General features: G+C 27.2%; 3 protein-coding genes across 3 annotated transcripts; all 3 read right to left on the reverse strand.

Annotated features, from left to right (window-relative positions):
* Positions 1-5,589: 5,589 nt before the first annotated feature.
* On the reverse strand, positions 5,590-6,781 carry LOC105622862 (ejaculatory bulb-specific protein 3-like). The gene is made up of 2 exons (XM_012204272.1): positions 6,584-6,781; positions 5,590-5,940 (listed from the first exon to the last, which is right to left on the reverse strand). Exons 1-2 carry the CDS (start codon positions 6,777-6,779, stop codon positions 5,780-5,782), a joined length of 357 nt encoding a protein of 118 aa, XP_012059662.1. The 5' UTR covers positions 6,780-6,781; the 3' UTR covers positions 5,590-5,779.
* A 6,899-nt stretch (positions 6,782-13,680) lies between these two features.
* Positions 13,681-14,770, reverse strand: LOC105622899 (ejaculatory bulb-specific protein 3-like). Its single transcript, XM_012204308.1, has 2 exons — positions 14,575-14,770; positions 13,681-13,847 (listed from the first exon to the last, which is right to left on the reverse strand). The coding sequence occupies exons 1-2, from the start codon at positions 14,768-14,770 to the stop codon at positions 13,681-13,683; spliced, it is 363 nt and encodes a 120-aa protein (XP_012059698.1).
* Positions 14,771-16,073: 1,303 nt separating this feature from the next.
* On the reverse strand, positions 16,074-17,472 carry LOC105622863 (ejaculatory bulb-specific protein 3-like). The gene is made up of 2 exons (XM_012204273.1): positions 17,243-17,472; positions 16,074-16,504 (listed from the first exon to the last, which is right to left on the reverse strand). The coding sequence occupies exons 1-2, from the start codon at positions 17,454-17,456 to the stop codon at positions 16,338-16,340; spliced, it is 381 nt and encodes a 126-aa protein (XP_012059663.1). The 5' UTR covers positions 17,457-17,472; the 3' UTR covers positions 16,074-16,337.
* Between the last annotated feature and the right edge of the window lie 3,079 nt (positions 17,473-20,551).

Raw genomic sequence — 20,551 nt, forward strand, 5'->3', positions numbered from 1 at the left:
TTAATAGGTTAAAACTTTTTAACTTATTACTACGAGTAATTAAGTTTAAAACGTACGTATAAAGAATATTCACACTAAATTATGCTATATCTATTAGTTTACTATATATATATATATATATATATATATATATATATATATATTTTTATACATTATTTTTATTATTTTCTAGTTTGCAAAATTAAAATTGCATTTTGTTTGGGAAGAAATTTGAATTGATTATCCGGGAAAAAATATTACATATATAATTATATTTTATATTAATAAACATTTTTTTCCGGATAAATAACGAGAAATAATATTTTTTGGAAAATTGAATTAAAAGTTGATAGTTGTGTTAAATATATGATGATTGTGATTATTTATATAATAAACGTATAATTAATAGTAATTTTTGTAATTAAAAATCGACGTTGCCTGGTATTAAAACAAAATCTTCTCAAAGGATAAAATTATATTTTCCTTATTGTCTGATAATATGAGTAAGCAGGTATTCTACAATTCATCATCATTACTGAAAATCATTACTGAAATTAACTGCGTATATTATCAACACGCTCTTTGAAACTAATAGATCAATTCTAAGTAGAATCATGAGGTTCGTAATTTGATCTCATAAGATTTATAAGAACTTATGACTGATGTTCTAATTTTATGCGTGTATACCATGTATGATTCATAAATATCTAACAATTTCTCGTAAATCTTACAGCTAACAAGAAGTCTGCAAAGATTGTATAAAATTACATTTGTAAATTCTTACAAGTTTTACGAGAATATGTTACGAATCTTAGAATTTAAGCATTACAAGTTTTTCACATTATGCTTTAATATATTACTTTATATATTGTTGCTTTCGCTAATGATTAAATACTTGTATTGATATTTAAGCAAAATTTAATAATTTTATAGACACACACATATATATATATATATATTTATGTCTATAAAATTATTAAATTTATATATATATATATATAAATTATATATAAAATATGTCAATTTTATACATAATTATGTATAATTCTATATGAAACATTTTTCCCGAGTATATATGGTTATTATTGTTAGATAGATTATTGATTTTTTAACAATTATTTAACAATGCATGTAAACATAAATTAATGAAAAATATAAATATCAGATCAACGTAGTAAACTATTATATATAATTATGTACTCTAACACTATATATTTACCATATAAAAATGCAAGAACAATTATTGCATTCTGGTTATATAAAACTATTAAGTCATTTTTTTTATGTATTTATCAGATAAAAATGTTATAAACATTGACGTAATAAGTATATCTTAAGATTGTGCATTCTTACTAAGTTACATAGTTTAGAAAGAGAGAGAAAGAGGTAATTAGATACATATTGCTCTTTTTTTTCTCTCTCTCAAATATTAGTAATGGGGGATAATTACACAAAAATTAAATTGCTCTTTTTTTTATTGCTTTCTTTATTGCGCCTTCTCAAATTAAAGAGAGATACTGATAAGCTTTAATTGCGTTCTCTTTCTAACAGATTGAAGATATTAAGATCAATTAAGACAGAGGACGCGCAGTTCACACCTATTATGTTTATTAGAAAATCTAACATAATTTGTATCTAGCATATTTATATTATATGGAAAATATTATTAACGATTATAATTTTTATGAAACGAAGCTGAAACCATTGTACTTTTACATTTTATTTCATAACGTAATACAAAAATTGATTACACTATAATGATAGTATTTGGAAATTTTTCTCTTTTCTGAAGAGATGTTTCGAAATATAAAAAAATTAATAATGTTGTAAACAATTAACATTTTTGATTTTTTCCATATTTTCCTTGTTAGTTATTTCAGCGTTCTTCTAGTTGATACTTTGCAACGAAAGCCTTCCATTGTTCAGGTTTATTTTTTTATACCAATCCTGTATTAAATTCATCATTTCTTTTTGTCTTTCAGTACATTTCTCACTTAATTTCATTTAAATCGAAAAGCTTCTATAACAATCTCTGAAATCAATAAAAAAAAATTTTTGACTAAATTCTTGACATGTCCGTCATATTAAAAAAAATCACTGTCAGATTGTTAAAAGATCAGAATGATACACATTATTATTTTGAGCAGCATATGTCATAAATAGCAATATTACAGTGAGATGCAATTTTTATTACATCTATATAACGATATCATAATGACATCATGTTTAGCAAAATCCTCAAGTAGAACACAATGTCATTATGACATCAAAATGATAAATAAAAGTCACTTTTACGATTTATTATAACATCACTATAATGTTAAGATGATTTGTTGTTCCACTTGATTGGACATTCGCACATCACTTTATTGTAATATTACTGTAACTTTTTTTGTTATAGAGGTTTTAATCTTTAGATCCCCTTATTCTCGCTCCTATTCGAGCAAAATTTTGCGCGTCACGTACATCGATAAAATCGTGCTGCATGCGCTTGTTACTGTTATTTCACTTTTTAATCATAGAATTAACTAGAAGGTAGATTAACTTGAAACTAAATAAAATTACGATTGAAAACCATTTCATGACGATGTAATTCTTTAATAGAAGTAAAAAAATAGAAGTAAAAAACGAATGATCCGATAATGACAAGTAAAGAAAAAATAAGGAGAAAAAAAAGATTAATTTATAACATATAATTTTTTTTCCTCTTTTCTTTCGTCTTTTCTTCTCTCTTTCTTTTTTATAACAAACTTTTTTGTAACTAATAAGTGTGAATAGAAAATTGAAATTGAAGCAAAGAATATTTAGTGAATCAATTGCAAAAAATTTTACAAAAAATAATATTGAACGTTTTTTCCATCATATTTTTAAGAAATTAGAATATTTATTATGAAATCAACGATACAAAATATTTTGATGACTTTAAATTATATATAATATCCCTTTTGCATATCTATTAATCTACTTCTACATTTAATATACATTTAAATAATACAATCTTTGAATTATAATATTTAAAGTTTGGGGAGATGCTATTAGTATTATTTGTATTATCCTTGTTTTACATTGAATGAAAATTAAAAGTAAAATGACATAAATAACGCTAGTGTCTCTTTGATGCACTTCTAATGTCAGTTATTAAGAAAAACTTAAAGTATGTTAATATTTCAATTCTCACAATTTCTTAATTATGTATCTTTCTGATTGAGTTTCCCAAATGAAAATATATTCTCTCGAAATTAACTGTGAAATATTATTTTGGTCTTTTTTTGCCAGAAGTTTCTTACTTATACAATCATAAATTATTCTGAAACTACTGATACATGTATATTGTTGAGGAATATTTGATTTCTCTTTTAGGAATATTTGATTTCTAATTAATTAACTCTTTTTAGTCACCTGGAGATGACCATGAAGGGTTGATCATCTAGAAGATCTCAAAAAAATATGCTTTATATTCCTAAGATTTTTTTTAAAAATGGCACTTAAACTGTCCGAAATTTAAAATATTCTTTTTGCACTTTCAACCGCATGTTGCTCCTTGGATGTTAGCCTTTGCGATTTTTTTAAATATGTTAAAATAAAAACTTTAAAAATCCTGCATTCTTGCATATTCTACAATGTTTAAAGTATATTTAATAATTTTTGTGATTTTAAAGAATTAAAGCTGTAAATACAATCAATTAAAATATTGGGATTATTTTGCCCCTTGTGTAACTAATAAAATTTTCAGGAGATGTGACTACGAAGGCTTAAAGAATTTATCGTGAAAATTTGTTAAAATCGTGTATGTATACCTTTAAAGAATTTTGCATCTGCCGTCATGCATGGCGCTTTTCCTATAAAACAATTATAGTATTGATCTCGCAATCTATTATTTTGAAGGATATTTTCTGCATTAATTTTGTCATACCGATCAGAGTACAATTCTTGCGCTAAATACAAATCAATATAATAACAATGATCGTCACGATATAGTTTAAAAAGTTTTCGAATCATCGTTTCTTCTGTTTTCATGTTAACTTATGAGAGACTGATCGAATGTGCATTTTATTTATACATTGAGATAAAAAATTACCATATGTAAGATGATGAATACACATGGTATTATAAACGGAATGTATCTGATTATAAATAAAAAATTGAGCTAGGTCATTTCTAAGTAATCAATGCACTGATCTCGTAATTTATTTGAAGGATATTTTCTGCGACACTTTGTCATAGCGATCGGAATACAAGCATTTGCATTCGAAATACATATGGCTAATTAGCAATACAAACAATATGTATATGTTTTCATAAAGTTTTTATATAAAATTTTCCAAGCACTCGTAATTTTTATAAATGAGCTAGTGTAATAAATTGAAGTATAACAAATGAAATATACCTCTAGTATAACATTTTTTCTGATTACATAAATGAAATAGTATAATATTAATTTCCCGGAGACAACTTTGCACTTATATCAGGGTTACCACAGACCTGGAAAATCGGGAAAAGTTAAATAAAAATTCGTCAAGGAAATCGGGAAAACTCAGGACTCTTTGAAGAATTCTTCTTAATTTTTCCTTTACACGTTTCCTTTACTTATGGAGTCTCCCTTTTGTTGCATTTCTTTCGTCTCGGCTATCTTAATTCCTTTCTTTTTGATAATCTTCTTTAATTCTTCGCTAATTATTTCTGTTGCTTCTTCATGGCAAGTGCAAGTTGTATTATTTATTAATTAGATATTTTGCACTTTAGCTCGAGTTTTTAGACAAATGATTAATTTCTTTAAATTTAACTGTAAATACAAATTAAATAAAAGTACAAACAATCTAAATTATAAATATTATAATTATTAAATTATAATATTATAATTATTAAATTAATTTATTAAATCTTAAATATATTAATATAATAAATTGTTATATACAGGGTGGGTTTTAGATATTATCTAATGGTTTTCAAAATGAAGTAACAATATATAAATAAACTTAAATATTAATTTCTTTTTATATAACAATAAGAAATACCATTTGAGTATATTTGAGTATATTTTAGTATGACTAATTGTGAGAGAGTTTAACAGAAACAGCTTCAATAAGCGCTTAGTTATTTTTTATTGTATTTAGTTTCTATATTTACTGTTAGAGCGAAGAACTAAAGACAAGAATCAACCATATTAAAGAAAGCGGTTCACATTCACATTTATTAAATAAAAATATTGGCATTATACATATCATTATTAAATAAAAATGCGAACGCAATAGGTATGTAGACCGAGCATTCCATTAAAATTGTGTTAGTTTAGAAAGAGAGAGAAAGCTTGATGTGTATTGATCTTTCTTTAAAATATTAGTAAGGGGGGGGTAATTATTAATTAGTAAATATTAATAATGATATATACATAATATTAAATAGCCCTTCCTATCATCTGCCCCTCAACATAAAACGAGTTAAAAAGATGTACTATTACTTTTCAATATCGCGTTCTCTTTCTGAGCGAACATAAATGTTAAGGTCAGATTTAAAATAGGCAGCGCACAGCTTATATGTATTACTTCTACAATCGCAAATAAATAACTTAATTTGTATCGAAAAGATTAATAGTTATGATTTTTAAGAAAAAAATTAAATTTAAACACTTTTACATTTTATTTCATTGCATAACACAAGTACAAATTATATCAATAATTATAGTATCTAGAAATATTCTATCTTTTTTAAAAAGATATTTCCAAATATTTAGATCGAGTAATTTTATAAATGATTAACATTTTCTTGCCGTGCCCTCCTTGTTGATTATGTCAGCAATTATCTACCAGCGTTTTTTTTTCATATCCTCAACAGACTTTGCAATTAGAGCTTCCCATTGTTCAGGTTTATTTTGTACAAACCAATTCTTCATCGTAAACTGTAATTCCTTTTGTTTTTGAGTACATTTCTTACATTTAGTTTGGAGAGATTCACTCAAAATTTCTAAAATCAAATTGCCATATTGATTTTAATTCGTAGTATAGCATAAAATTCTCTTTTCTTTTTTCTTTCTCTAATTTTTCCTTTATTTTAATTAACAAGTATATATGTGAAATTTTGAAAAATTAAGTTTGAAGCAAAAATTTAATGAGCCGATATTTATGCAACTTTTATAAAAGTAAAATTAAAAAATAAGCCTTTTTCTTTATATTTTTAAGAAATTAGAAAACTAAAAATTAAACGTTACAATAATCTTTGAACTCGCCTCTAATGAAAAGCAATATTTCCTATATGATAGGGGATGTCTACTTCTAAATTGCGTTTGAATGACATAATCTTCGCGCAATTTAATGTCAGAGTTTAGAATAGAAAAAGTTCAAAATATGTTAATTTCTTTAATAATTTATTTTTTTGATTTTTTAATTTTTATATTTTCTTATATTTCTCAAATGAAAAAATGTTTTCTCGAAATTAATTGAAAAATATTATTTATTTTGATTATTACTTTTATTTATGCTTATAAGAAATTTCTTATATAAACATTAATTAGCATAAAGCTATTGATACGTATAAATTGACAACTTAATTATTATTATAAATTTGTCGTAAAACTTTATTCGTTGGAAAATTCTAAGTATAAGTATACCTTGAAAGAACTTCGCATCTTCTGTCGGGCATGGCGCCTTTTCCAAAAAACAATTGTAGTATTCATCTCGTAATTTATCGTTTTGAAGGATACTTATGGCATCAATATTGTCATGTTTATCAGAGTATAGTTCTTCCGCTAAAACGCACAACAGTATTATACTGATAATCCTCACGACGTAGCTTAATTGAACCATATCTTCTGTTATTTTCACACTACTCGTGAGAGAAACTGAATCAATCAATCAAATATGTATGTTATATACCTAGCATGAAATAAAAAAAATTGACCTTTACAGATGATGAAAGCCTTATATAAGTAGGTATATAGGTATAGGCGGGTTCCAATCTATGGAGCTAGAGGGGAGCGCGGGGCGCAGGGGGAGGAGAGTGGAGGTATTCATCGGCGCGGAGAAAGAGGAGGAAGGCGCAGAAAGCCTCGGTGCTATCGGTTTATAATGATACGTGATGCCACCATATTGTGACCATCCCACACCCTACCGCCGCGGCCGCCACCGCCACCGCCCCCGCATTCACTCCAAAATATGTTGCCATCTTCTCCTATCTCCCTTTTTTTTCTTTTCGCACCCAAAATCATAGGTATACTAGTCCCAGCGCTATCGGTATTTACATAAACATAGAACCCCGGTCGATGGATTACATAAATATGATGACGTTTCGCTATGTCTTTCATATTTTTCATCGCCATCCTCCTAAAATGCATCGGTAACAAAGGCTTGCAAACATTTGCCGCATATACTTATCATCTCTCTTCCTCTTATGTTTTTGTCATTCCCGCTGCGTTGTCGCTCCTGTTGTATGTTCTTCTCGCACGTAAATATATTTTGTCATACGTTTTTTATTTATAATGATTTAAATAGAGAGAACGCTTAATACAGTTGTGACCGTCTGTTGTGCCGTTGAGTGTGAAGATGCTGATAAGACGCATAATATGAGAGTACTATGATAATAAGAAAGGAATAATCATACACCCAGATATATAATTTAAATATGCATTTACTTTTATATATAATGTAATTTTACAATATATAGTTCTTATTATATAGTTCTTACAATATTTATAAGCAGAAACTTAATTTAATTTCATTTAATTTAATTAATTTCAAATTGAATTTTAAGCACCTGCTTCCAATTAGCAATAAAATGTACATTTTTTCACACTGTTTATAATATTATCTAAAGCATAAACTATTATCTCACACTCTATATTTGATTTTTTATTATAAATTTTGCGCAAAAAATCTACAGCATCACATTTATCGATGATACAATTTTCACCTAAAAATGTTACAAAATATTTAAAATTTTCGTTGACGATATGTGTATATTCACAGCTCAGAGTATACATTCTGGACACAATGTTTGAGTTCGAACATGATTGACGGCTTCGTATACAAACGTGTTTCGCACAGTGTTAATTTGACCACATTCACATCACGCATTTTTATGACTTTTATCACTAGATCTTGGACCGATAATGATGAAGGTGCGATTGATTGCACGAACCACTCAATATTCGCGCGTTTTTCAATGAAAGCCTACCACATTGCACGAGGCAAAATTATATTGTTACCTTGGTTGTCGCCAATTACAATTTCTACTAAAATTTCTTCTAAAAGACACAGGTCCCACAACGATTCCGACATCCAGATATTTGTAGCTGTAGGAGTCAGTGTAAAACTTCTTCTCAATATACGAGGTGTATATATACGGGGTTTATTATAAGAAGATGCTCTGTAGAAAAAAGTAATATATTAGGTGTACAACTTTGCTTCCGCCGTTTTCCTATAGATGGCTTTAGCGGTGGTCGAAATAAATAGATCATAGACGTCATACAATAAACATGAGCATCTGTCAACATAACCCCATAGAAACATTAGTCGATTTGTGTCTGCATCATAAAGTTATTCTCGATTGAAAATGTCAGTTTACGAGCCAAATTCTCGTCATTTGCGGGAGGTTTTAATTTTTTTGCTTCAATATGAAGAAATCTGCGGCTGAGGCTCATCGAATGCTCTCAAATACTTATGGTGAGGCCGTTATTAATGAAAGAACGTGTCGTGAGTGGTTTCAACGCTTTAAGAACGGTGATTTTGACATCGAAGACCGGCATAGCGGTGGAAGAGAGAAGGAATTGGAGGCATTACTTGAGCAAGACTCGTGTCAAAATCAAGAAGAATTGGCACGATCATTGGGAGTAACTCAACAAGCCATTTCAAAACATCTCAAAGCCATGGGAATGATTCAGAAGCAAGGAAATTGGGTGCCGTACGAATTGAAGCCGAGAGATGTTGAACGGCGTTTGTTTGCTTGTGAACAGCTGCTTGAAAGGCAAAGACGGAAGAGATTTCTGCATCGCATTGTGACTGGGGACGAAAAATGGGTTCATTACGATAATCCCAAGCGCAGAAAATCATGGGGAGTTCCCGGCCATGCTTCCACGTCGACGGCCAAACCGAATATTCACGGCTCCAAGGTCTTGCTCTGTATTTGGTGGGACCAACTCGGCGTAGTGTATTATGAACTGTTAAAACCGACTGAAATAATCACAGGCGATCGGTATCGAACGCAATTGATGCGTTTGAGCCGAGCATTGAAAGACAAAGCAACGAGAGACATGATAAAGTGATTTTGCAGCATGACAATGCTCGACCTCATGTTGCGAAAGTGATCAAGACATACTTGGAAACGTTGAAATGGGAAGTCCTACCCCACCCGCTGTATTCTCCAGACGTTGCTCCCTCTGACTATCACTTGTTTCGATCAATAGCACATTGCTGGCTGACCAGCACTTCCGATCTTATGAAGAAGTAAAAAATTGGATCGATTCGTGGATAGCCTCAAAAGATGACCAGTTTTTTCGACGTGGGATTCGTACGCTACCCGAAAGATGGGAGAAAGTAATGGCCAGCGATGGATAATACTTTGAATCATAAATGTATAATACCAGTTTTTTACAATAAAGCCTCGAATTTCGAAAAAAAACGGCGGAAGCAAAGTTGTACATCTAATATAAAAATAAACGCATTTAAATTATATATCTGGGTGTATGATTATTCCTTTCTTGTTATCATAGCACTATTATATTACACGTCTTATCAGCATCTTCACGCTCAACGGTACTGCACAACAGACGGTCACAACTATATTAAGCGTTCTCTCTATTTAAATTATTAAATAAAAAATGTGTGACAAAATATATTTGCGTGCGAGAAGAATATACAACGGGAGCGATAACGCAGCGGGAATGACGAAACATAAGAGAAAGAGAGATGGTAAGTATATACGGCAAGTGTTTGCAAGCCTTTGTTATCGATGCATTTTGGGAGGGTGGCGATGAAAAATATGAAAGGCACAGCGAAACGTCATCATGTTTATATATTCCATCGATCGGGATCTTATGTTTATGTAAATACCGATAGCTGAAATAGTATACCTATGATTTTGCGAAAAGAAAAAAAGGGAGATAGAAGAAGAGGCAACACATTTAGGAGTGGTCGCAAGGTCCATGGCGGCGGGATGTGGGGTGGCGGTCCCCAATGATACGTGATGCTACAACATGGTGGCATCATGTATCATTATAAACACCGATAGCATTGGGGCCTTCCCGCGCCTTCACCTTCTCTTTTCTACGAGTACCCCTCGCGCCTTTCCCTCCGCGCCAATGAGATCCCCCCCCCGCATCCCATGCCCTCCTCTATATATGCCCCATAAGTTAGAACCCGCCTAGTATACCTACTTATATATAAGATAGCTTGTATCATTACGTAATAGGAAAAGATCGAATGTAATAGTTATTAATGTGACTATAATAATTACATATGTTTAAATTATCCTTCCAATCGTATAGATATAAATAGCAATGCATTATGCAAATAACGTAAATATATAGTTTCATAAAATTTCCATTTCAAGTAATAATTTTCTGGTATTAATAATTCTTATAAATATATTATAATGTTTCCTGTATACAATAACTTTATCTTTTATTTATTTGAATATAAAATAACAATGTTACAATTAAAAATGTTATTTATTATAACAAATATTTAGTAGCAATAGAACAATTTCTCTTTGAATCTTAGATTGTTGGACATATCTTAGCCTAAGGATGAGATTATATTTATATGTTTTTGTTATACGACAAATTTTTCAAACTTGTTGATTAACTATAAGATAGAGAGATTCTTGAATTTCTCTGTCCTGCAATCATACCCATGAAATATTATATTAGCCTTAGACTAGCTCTCTCTAAAAAAATGTTTTGAATAATTTTCTTTTCTAAAATGTATTTGTACCTGCTCACCGAAGATCTATGAGTATGAACACGACATTCTATTAATATAAAAAAAAATAATGACAGTTTTTTCATCTACAATATTATTCGTTGCCACCGGACTTATCAGCCTTTGTCAATAGAATAAGGAGATTGACTCGCCATACTTTCGTTTTGCCATGAAGAAGTGAGAGATTTACAACATATATTTAGACATACTGATGATAGTTCGAAAACAAGCCAAAATGTCTATGCGTAATTAATTATATATCATTTTTCGATAATGATTCTTATTTTTGCACTAATAACCATGTATATAACTCTCATTAGCCCTTTATTTATTTTTATATTTTGACATTCTTGAGAGTTCGAGTACTTGTCTTATTTGAAATAAAAGAATATCTATATATTTTTCTGCAATTTGTTTAATTATTTTTTATTATACAAGACTCAAGGATATATGAATATATCACGTACAATCCTTGCAAAGAAAATTAAATTTGGAAAATGTGTTTAATACTTACACTTTAAATAAACTATACTAGAGCACAAATTAAAAAAATATTACTATTTATTATTAAGATAACTTATGATCCAGATAGTAAACCATCACTAAATTTGTCGTTTTATTTTTAAATAATCTAATTTAGAGTAATCTATAATTTTTTCATAATTTTGTTATCATTTTGAAAATATCTATAAAACATCCTTAAATGGAAAAATGTATATAGTCCGGATATATAAAAGTGATTATACCTCTGATTGCGAATAAAAAAATTGTATTGTTCATATGTTGCAAGCATTAATCTTTTCCACTCATTAAATCAAAATAAATGCGATAATTAAGAGATTATATCATGAATTACATTGTACATCGGAAATAAAGAAAATATTTATGCAATTATGTATTACATAAAACGTTAGTTTTTTTTTATGAAAACGCAACATATGTTGCTGTTCTATGGGTTGCTATAAATGGTTGCGTTCAACAGAAAAAACAGCTTTGCAACTGTTGTAAAATTCTTTAATATAATTGATCTTGCCCTTAATTCCACTGGATCTAAATGTAAACCAATCATATTGAAGAATTTTATAGTTGCAAAACTCCTTTTTCTGAACGCAGCCAATTCTTCTATTCGAATGTGTCGAATGTGCTTTAATAGCCAGAACTATTTGTTTATCCTATATAGAACTATAGAATTATTGAAAATAAACTCAGAATTCTCAATACTTAATGAGTTTTCACCAACTGAAATGCTAGCTTTACATACATGCTTATTAGCATAAAAACTGATTATCAATTCAATAAATGATACTACTTTAATTCTATTCATGATTGTATTTTAAGACCAAAAAATATTTTAACGCGCGATTTACAAAATCAGATGTGTATATAAATTTACATAAGAAATATTTAATCATTAAAATCCGCTTTGATCGAATATGGGATTTCATTTATTTAATTAAATTTATTTTTATTGGTCCAAATTCTTGTTATAATTGTTCTGATATGTATTAGATGAATACTAATTAATGTTATTAAGTCTCAATTGAACACTTGCCATTTTATAAGCACATTGTCGTTGTTATTTTGATGCTTTATTTATTATAATATTATATAAACAATTCATTTTTAATTTCACAATTTTTTAATAATATTTTTATAAAGGGCACTATATGTCATGCTTTAATGTATGCAAATTATTATTAATGCATATGTAATGCATATGCAACTTATCTTTGGCAATGTTAATCAGCAGTTCATATAATATATGTATATCAAGATATTAGTGGTACAGATTTTTTTGCGTGTTCTCTCGACAATATTTCTTTTATATGTTGTGAAATTTTATGATAATTGAAACAATGAAGTAGCGCATAACACATGCCATTTAGTTCATTTTTATTTGTATATATATATATATATATATACATATATATATACATATCGTAAAAATTGTTCATATCGTAAACATTATAAAATTGTGTAAGCATAGTTGTAAGTGGTTGTAATTATAAAAATTGATCAATTATAGTTAAATATTCTTCTCGTATTCAGCTGGTGAATTTTTACAACTATGCTTACGTATTTGTAGAATAGGCTTTATATGAAATATGCTTTAGGGATATTTTATTTAACTATTCAGTTAATACTATTTAAATTCAGGTTGTTTAATAAATTACTGATTTTATTTTGATCGAATTGATAATAACATAATTTTATTGATTTTAATATTCTTCTTTATTTTAAAATAGTATGAACATTATAGAACATAGCAAAATAGTAACATGGTTTTTTTTTTGATATTTGAATTATTATTTTTTATAATAAATTTTATACATGCATTATTTTCGTCAAATTTAAAGATTGGTATTCATAAAATTTGTTTTTAAGTTAATACAGTCCTGTGCTTGATTAATAATACCTTAAAATATTATAAAAATATTATAAAATATTATTACAGAGCCGTTTTAGCATCTTAAGACTTATATTACTCTGTTACTGTTACAGTTATAAAAAAAAAACTATTAGTCTGTTATCGAAAGAAACTATAATAGCATTACAAAAAACGAATTATTTTCAATCTCAGTCAAAAAGATTAAGGTTTTCATGAAAAAAGTGTAAATCAAATATACTTATACATTTTATTTCATGATTTCTATACATTTTACAGCATAAAACTACAATAGAAGCATGGATTACACTAATAATTATATCTTGAAATTTCTATGTTGAGATGTTTCTAAATATAAAACATTCAATAACTTTATATGATTAACATTTTCGATTCTTTCTGCAATTATAAACTAGCATTCTTCTTTTTCATATCCTCAATAGATTTTGCGACAAGAGCTTCCCATTGTTCAGGTTTATTTTGTGTAAACCAATTCTTCGCCGCAGTAAATATTTCTTTTTGTTTTTCAGTACATTTTTTACAACTAGTTTGGATAATTTCGCTCATAATCCCTGTTAATTAAGTAAAGAAAGCTCCTGATGTATTGGTTTTCAAACATAAAATTTTCTCTTTCTTTTTTCTCAATTTTTTTCTTCATTATAATTAACAAATACGTAATATGTAATTAACAAATATAGAATATTGAAAAATCATGTTTGAAATAAAAAAAGATATTTATTACAGTTTTTATAAAAATATAAAATTAAAAAATATATAAAATTAAAAAATAATTCTCTTTCGTCATATTTTAAAATAATTAGAAAATTTATCCAAAAATTAACGGTACAATAACCTCTGATTATCTCAAATAAGATTTAATATTTCTTATGCATGAGTATATATATTTATTTTTAAATTGCGTTTGAATAATCTTTGCGCAATTTAGTGCCAGTTTTTAGAAAAAAATTTGAAATATGTTAACTTACAAATTTTTTTTGTTATATGTTTATATTTTTGATTAAGTTTTCTGATAGAAAATATGTTTTTCCCAAATTAAATGAAAAATATTTATTTATTCAGTTATTTTCTTTGTTTATGTTTATCGTTATGTTTATCGTTATCGTTATGTTTATCGTTTATGTTTATGTTTATTGTTTATCGTTAAAAATTTCTTATACAACATTAATTATTCTGAAACTACTGATATATATATAAACTTGGCAACTTGATTTCTAATTGAGAGATTAAAGAATTTGTCCTAAAAATTTATTCGTTGAAACACTTTAAGTGTAAGTATACCTTGAAAGAATGTCGCGTCTTCTGTTAGGCATGGACTTTTTTCCATGTAACAATTATAATATTCTTCTCGCAATTTGTCATTTTGAAGGATACTTGAGAAATCAGTATTGTCGAACCGATCGGAATAAAGTTCTTCCGCCAGAACGCACATCAGTGCAATACCGATGAGTACGATGTAGCTTGATCGAGCCATCATTTGTCTTATTTTTGCACTAACTTTTAAGAAACTGAATAATTGCTCAAATGTGCATCTTATTTATAGACTCGGCATGAGATAAAAACATTGACATGTAAGAATGATGAATACCTTGTAGAATTAAAGTAGCTTGTCTTATTGCATAATAAGAAAAAAATCAACTGCGATAGTGTCTTAAATTATCTTCTCGGTCATACAGATAATAAATTTGAGTATGTGTGGTTAATAGCAATGTTACGTAATAACGTAAATGTTTTCATGAAGTTTCCATTCCAGGTAATTTTCAATGTCTTATAAGTTAGCGGAATAAAATTATTAGAATTAATTCTAATTATTATTTTTATTTGTTGCTAAAAAATACCAAAGAAATAAATTTATTGCTCTGTAAGTTTACTTAAAAAATAATGTTTCGCTAAAGGAACATTAAGTTAGCGGAACATAATATATATAATAACAAAATTGTACTCAATATAACTAAGTAATTTAAGTTAAGTAATTGCTAATTTGTTTTTGTCGAAACATTTAAATTTTGTTGATTTATGAAATAAATAACAACGATAAATGTTTCAACATGCAGACGATTGAAACAATAAAATACCAGAAAAAATTTGTTTCTCTCTTTGATATTAAAGTCTCTGGATACGTCGAGAGCAATAAATTCAGACTTCAATTTTAAGTAATTTCAAATAATTTTTGCTGGCATTTTACTCTAATATCGCTGTTTTTCACATATTTTGCAAGTAACAAATTCAAAATTTGTATATTTTGAGAGCAACAGATTGTTCCGCTAACTTATAAGATGTGATCCTGAGATGAGAAACTAATCTAAAGTAGATATTCTTGATATAATATGGTATTATTGTTCCGGGATATGATTATCTATTAAGGATATGTCTGTAATATTAATCATTGATAAATATGTATAAAAATATTAATGGTAAAGAAAAATAAATTAAAACACTTACAAAATATTAACGCATACTTATACTCATAAATTATGCTATATATTATACACGTTATTTAAATATTTTTATGCATTACACTTACTGTCTATTTTGTGAAATCGAATTGTTTTTGTTTTGGAAAAAATTTCAGTTGATTAGACAAAGATAGAAATAATGTTTCATGAAAAATTAAGTTAAAGATTGACAGTCACGTGAAATATTAAATTAAATATGCATGTGTATATTAAGATGACTGCTATTAATTATGAGAGAATAATAATATATATTCTTTTATATAAAAATTATATTTTCTTTTTTATGTGTGTGTCAAATGAGGATGTTGCAAATAAATATCCTAATTTGTATTGATAAAAGAAACGGTTACTATTTTCAAATAACAAAAATGAAATCAATTACACTTCTATTTTATTATTAATATTTATAACATCATACTATAATATAAACTACAATATAAACATTAATTGTAATAATTACAGCATCTAGAAATTTCTTTGTTTTCTAAAGAGATGTTTCCGCATATTAAAGCTTTAGTCATTTTATAGATTAATTCATTTTCGATTTTTTTTCTATACTCTCCTCGTTATTTCAGCAGTTGTTAACAATTATGTACCCTGATTCTTCTTTTTTAGATTTTCAATAGTCTTTGCGACGAAAGCTTCCCATTGTTCAGGTCTATTTTTTGTGTACCAATCCACTATTAAGTTCAATATTTCCTTTTGTTTTTCGGTACATTTCTTACATTTAGTTTGGAGAGCTTCGCTGGCAACCTCTAAAATCAAACCAAACAAAATTCTTGATATATTTTTAATTCATAGTAAGTTTTAATTTATCAGGTTTTAATTCATAGCAAAAATTCTCTTTCCTCTCTTTCTTTCTTTATCTTTTTTCTAATTAACATGTATGTATAATGTATGTAGAATATTGAAAAATTAAGTTAGAAACAAAAAATATTCGACAAATTGATATCTATGCAATTTTTACAAAGAATAAGATAAAAAATCTTCTATATTTTTAAGAAATCAGAAAAATTAGTCAAAAAATTATGATATATATTATAAAAAATCTATGATTGTTCTGAATGAGATAGGTAATGTTCTCATATATATATGTATTAAATGTTTGCTTGTATTACTATTTCATTACATTTAATTATTTAAATAATGCAATCTTTGAGTAACTTTGTGTCAGTTTTTAGGAAAAATTTTTAAAATTGCAATAAGTGAAATATGTCATTATTTCACTTATTGCAATTTAAAATTTTTTAATTATATATATATATCTTTTTGATTAAGTCTTCTGAATGAAAATATATTCTTCTCAAATTAAATAAAAAATATTTATTTAATAGTTTTTATCCTTATCGTTAAAAGTGCTTTATTTATACGGTCATTAATTATTTTAAAACTATTAATACATGTAAATTGTTGAGAAATAATGGTGATTTTTAAGTGTTTAAAGAGTCTGTCGTGAAAATTTATTTATTGAAATATTTTGTGAATAAGTATACCTTTAAAGAACTTCGCATCTGCTGTTATGCATGGCGCTGTTTCCATAAAGCAATTGTAGTATTGATCTCGCAATTTATCATTTTGGAGGATATCCTTAACATCAATGTGGTCGTATCGATCGGAGTAGAGTTCTTCCGCCGAAACATACAACAGTACAATACTGATGATCGTCACAATGTAATTAAATTGAGCCATCGTTTCTTCAAGTTTCATACTAACTTATGAGATTGAGCGATCGTTTAAATATGCATCTTTTTATACATTTAACATGAGATAAAAAAGTATCACGTGTAAGATGACGAATGATAGTATATACCTGACAGTAATAAAAATCGCATGTGTCTGATTGCTATTAAAAAACCTATTAATTATTTTAATCAATTTATCCTTTATTGACATGCATTATATAAATGTTTTCTCTAACTCATTAAAGTTTCTAGAAATTTTTATGTATTAATAATTCTTATAAATGTATAATATTTCTTGGAATCAATTTTGCATTTATTTTAATGTAAAATAATATGTTATAATGAGAGAGAGAGAGAGAGAGAGAGAGAGAGAGAGAGAGAGAGAGATTTTATTTAGTATAACAAATATGCTAAAATTAGAATTGAACTTTTTGACAATAGGATAATTTCTCTTCAAATTTTAAATTTATCGAATGAATTGCAGACTCTCTTAAAATGTTTTAAATGACTATCTTTTCTTTGAAATATGTCTCAACAATTTCAAATATTACAATATCTGAGTCAGGTAAAGAAGCAGGAATTAGGTACAGATATTTTATATACATATATTAAAAAATAAAATCTTTTATTTTATTTTATTTGCATGATTATTATTTTTCATGATTATTATTTAGAGCAAATAAAAATGTTTATAGAATTATTAGCTTTAAGAATATCCCGATTCTGAATTTATTGCTCATTGTTTAAAAAATCAATTTATATAGTGTGGCGGTTCGTATACAAGAGTAAAGTACATGAAAGCAATTAATTGCTAGATCAGTTTTGATCTTAAAATGTTTCTAGAATTATTTGGTTATGTATTGAATACAATTGGATATACTGGAACAAAAATGTAAATTATTTTTGACACAAGAAATCTTATGAACTTGATTATATTATATTCAATGTTACATTAGATCTTGTTTTTTTTTTAGTAATTCTTGCATTATTTATCTTTCCTTTTTTTCCCTCTATATTTTTGTCATTCTTTATTATTTTTTGTTACTTTAAAATTTATAATGACTTATATTATGATTATTGAATAATTTTAAATATTCTGTAAATAGAACAAAATTGCATAGAAAATATACACATTATGTCAAAACAAATGTTTTAACATTATTTATTTATTAAAACTGCATTATATACAATAAAGAAATGTCTAAATGCAACTTCTAAAGAAAAATTGATCAAATTATTTAACAGATATCTTTTATTATCTCTTCTTTTTGCACATTTTTTTCTCTTACACATTACAAAGAGAGCATTTTAAGAAGAATATACAAGATATGTTGCAATCATTTTCTAGAACATTTGCTAGATATATTTTTTTTGATACACGAATTGCGTGTTTTGCGTTTTACATTGCGTGTTTTGCGTTTTACATTGCGTGTTTTGCGTTTTACATTGCGTGTTGCATTTTGCACGTTTCGCATTTCGCGATCGAGTCCTTCACTGCTTGAGCGGAATAGTTCTCTCTTCATATTCTGTATCTGTCTGTTTTATTTGCTGTCTGTTTTTTTTGTTTTCTGAATTAATACACTAGTGCAAAAATTGAAGTGAAACAAATATAAGTGAAACAAATATATATATTAAATAAAAATATAATTTGTTTCACTTTAACTAAATATATACCGATTCAGAGTGCAGCATAAAAAATAAACCTATGGAATATGAAGAGAGAACTATTCTGCTCAAGCAATGAAAGATTCGCTCGCGAAATGCGAAACGTGCAAAATGTAACACGCAATGTAAAACGTAAAACACGCAATTCGTGCATCAAATAAAAGAAAATATATCTAGCAAATGTTCTAGAAAAAACAAACCTCATATTATACATACATATACTGTATGTTTCATTTTAATTGCCTCAAGCAAATTCTATCTCGCAAAATATGGAAGATATGAAAAAATATTTCAGACAAAAGTTGTATGATTTCATGCTCTATAAAGCTAGCAGGACCAAATCAGCAGAATCAAATCGGACCTATCGGAATTTTTAGTATTCATTTTGTACTAAATTGTACCATTAATGATACTTTTGTATCGTATGCGATTTCGAAAAAAATCATGACTTAAGGCAGCACCAATTGAAAATAAAAAGAAAAAGAAAAAAATATTAGAGATCAATATGATTAAATTTGTACTATTTTGTACTGCCAAAAACAATTCTGTATTATGTGTCATTTCCAAGAAAACAGTGATGCTGTAGTTTAATATTTAATATTTAATATTTAATAGTTTAATATTTAAGCTGACAGGACCGTAAAGAAAATAACACAGAACAAAAATTAACATGACTGAATTTGTACTAATTTGTATATATCATTGAAAATAAGTTAATTACATGTTTTCTCCTTAAATGACTTTATTAATATATATAATACTTACAATTTATGAGGCATTCCAGTCAAATCACCTTTAAAATCATTTTTATTTTTTTTTTAAATTTGCTAATATATCTCTTATTTTACAAATAAAAATATAAGACACGTTTCGCGAAAAAAATGTGAAATTTTTTTTATGAAATTATTGACGCTTGTAAGTTTCATAAACTTATAAAAAGCTCATGCTATGTTCGCTCATGTGAACATTTAAATTATTGTATCATTGAAATCATTAGTTGTATAAAAAAATGCAAAATTATCTGAAATTAAAATCAGACTTTTAACCTCTAAAGAAAATTTTGCATTTTTTTTTATTTTAATATTAGCAATCATTAGCTTCCTGGTATTCAATTAATTATTAACAAAGACGCACTGGCACTCCTTGGGAGTTTAAGAATATCAGATCAAAGTGTAATACATAATTATTTGCATACATATGCTAATAGTATACATTTATAGACATATGAGAATAATTGTTGCATTGTGATTATATAAAAACTATTATCATCTTTTATTTATTAAATAAGGATATTGCAAAAGTAATAGTATCGATAAAATTAATGATTATGATTATTTTCAAGAAGATAAAATCTCAATTGCTCTTTATTTTATTTCCAATATCTATAACATAATACACGCACGCACGCACGCACGCACGCACGCACGCACGCACGCACGCACGCACGCACGCACG

Source organism: Atta cephalotes, assembly GCF_000143395.1.
Source record: "Atta cephalotes unplaced genomic scaffold scaffold00049, whole genome shotgun sequence".
Taxonomy (NCBI): domain Eukaryota; kingdom Metazoa; phylum Arthropoda; class Insecta; order Hymenoptera; family Formicidae; genus Atta; species Atta cephalotes.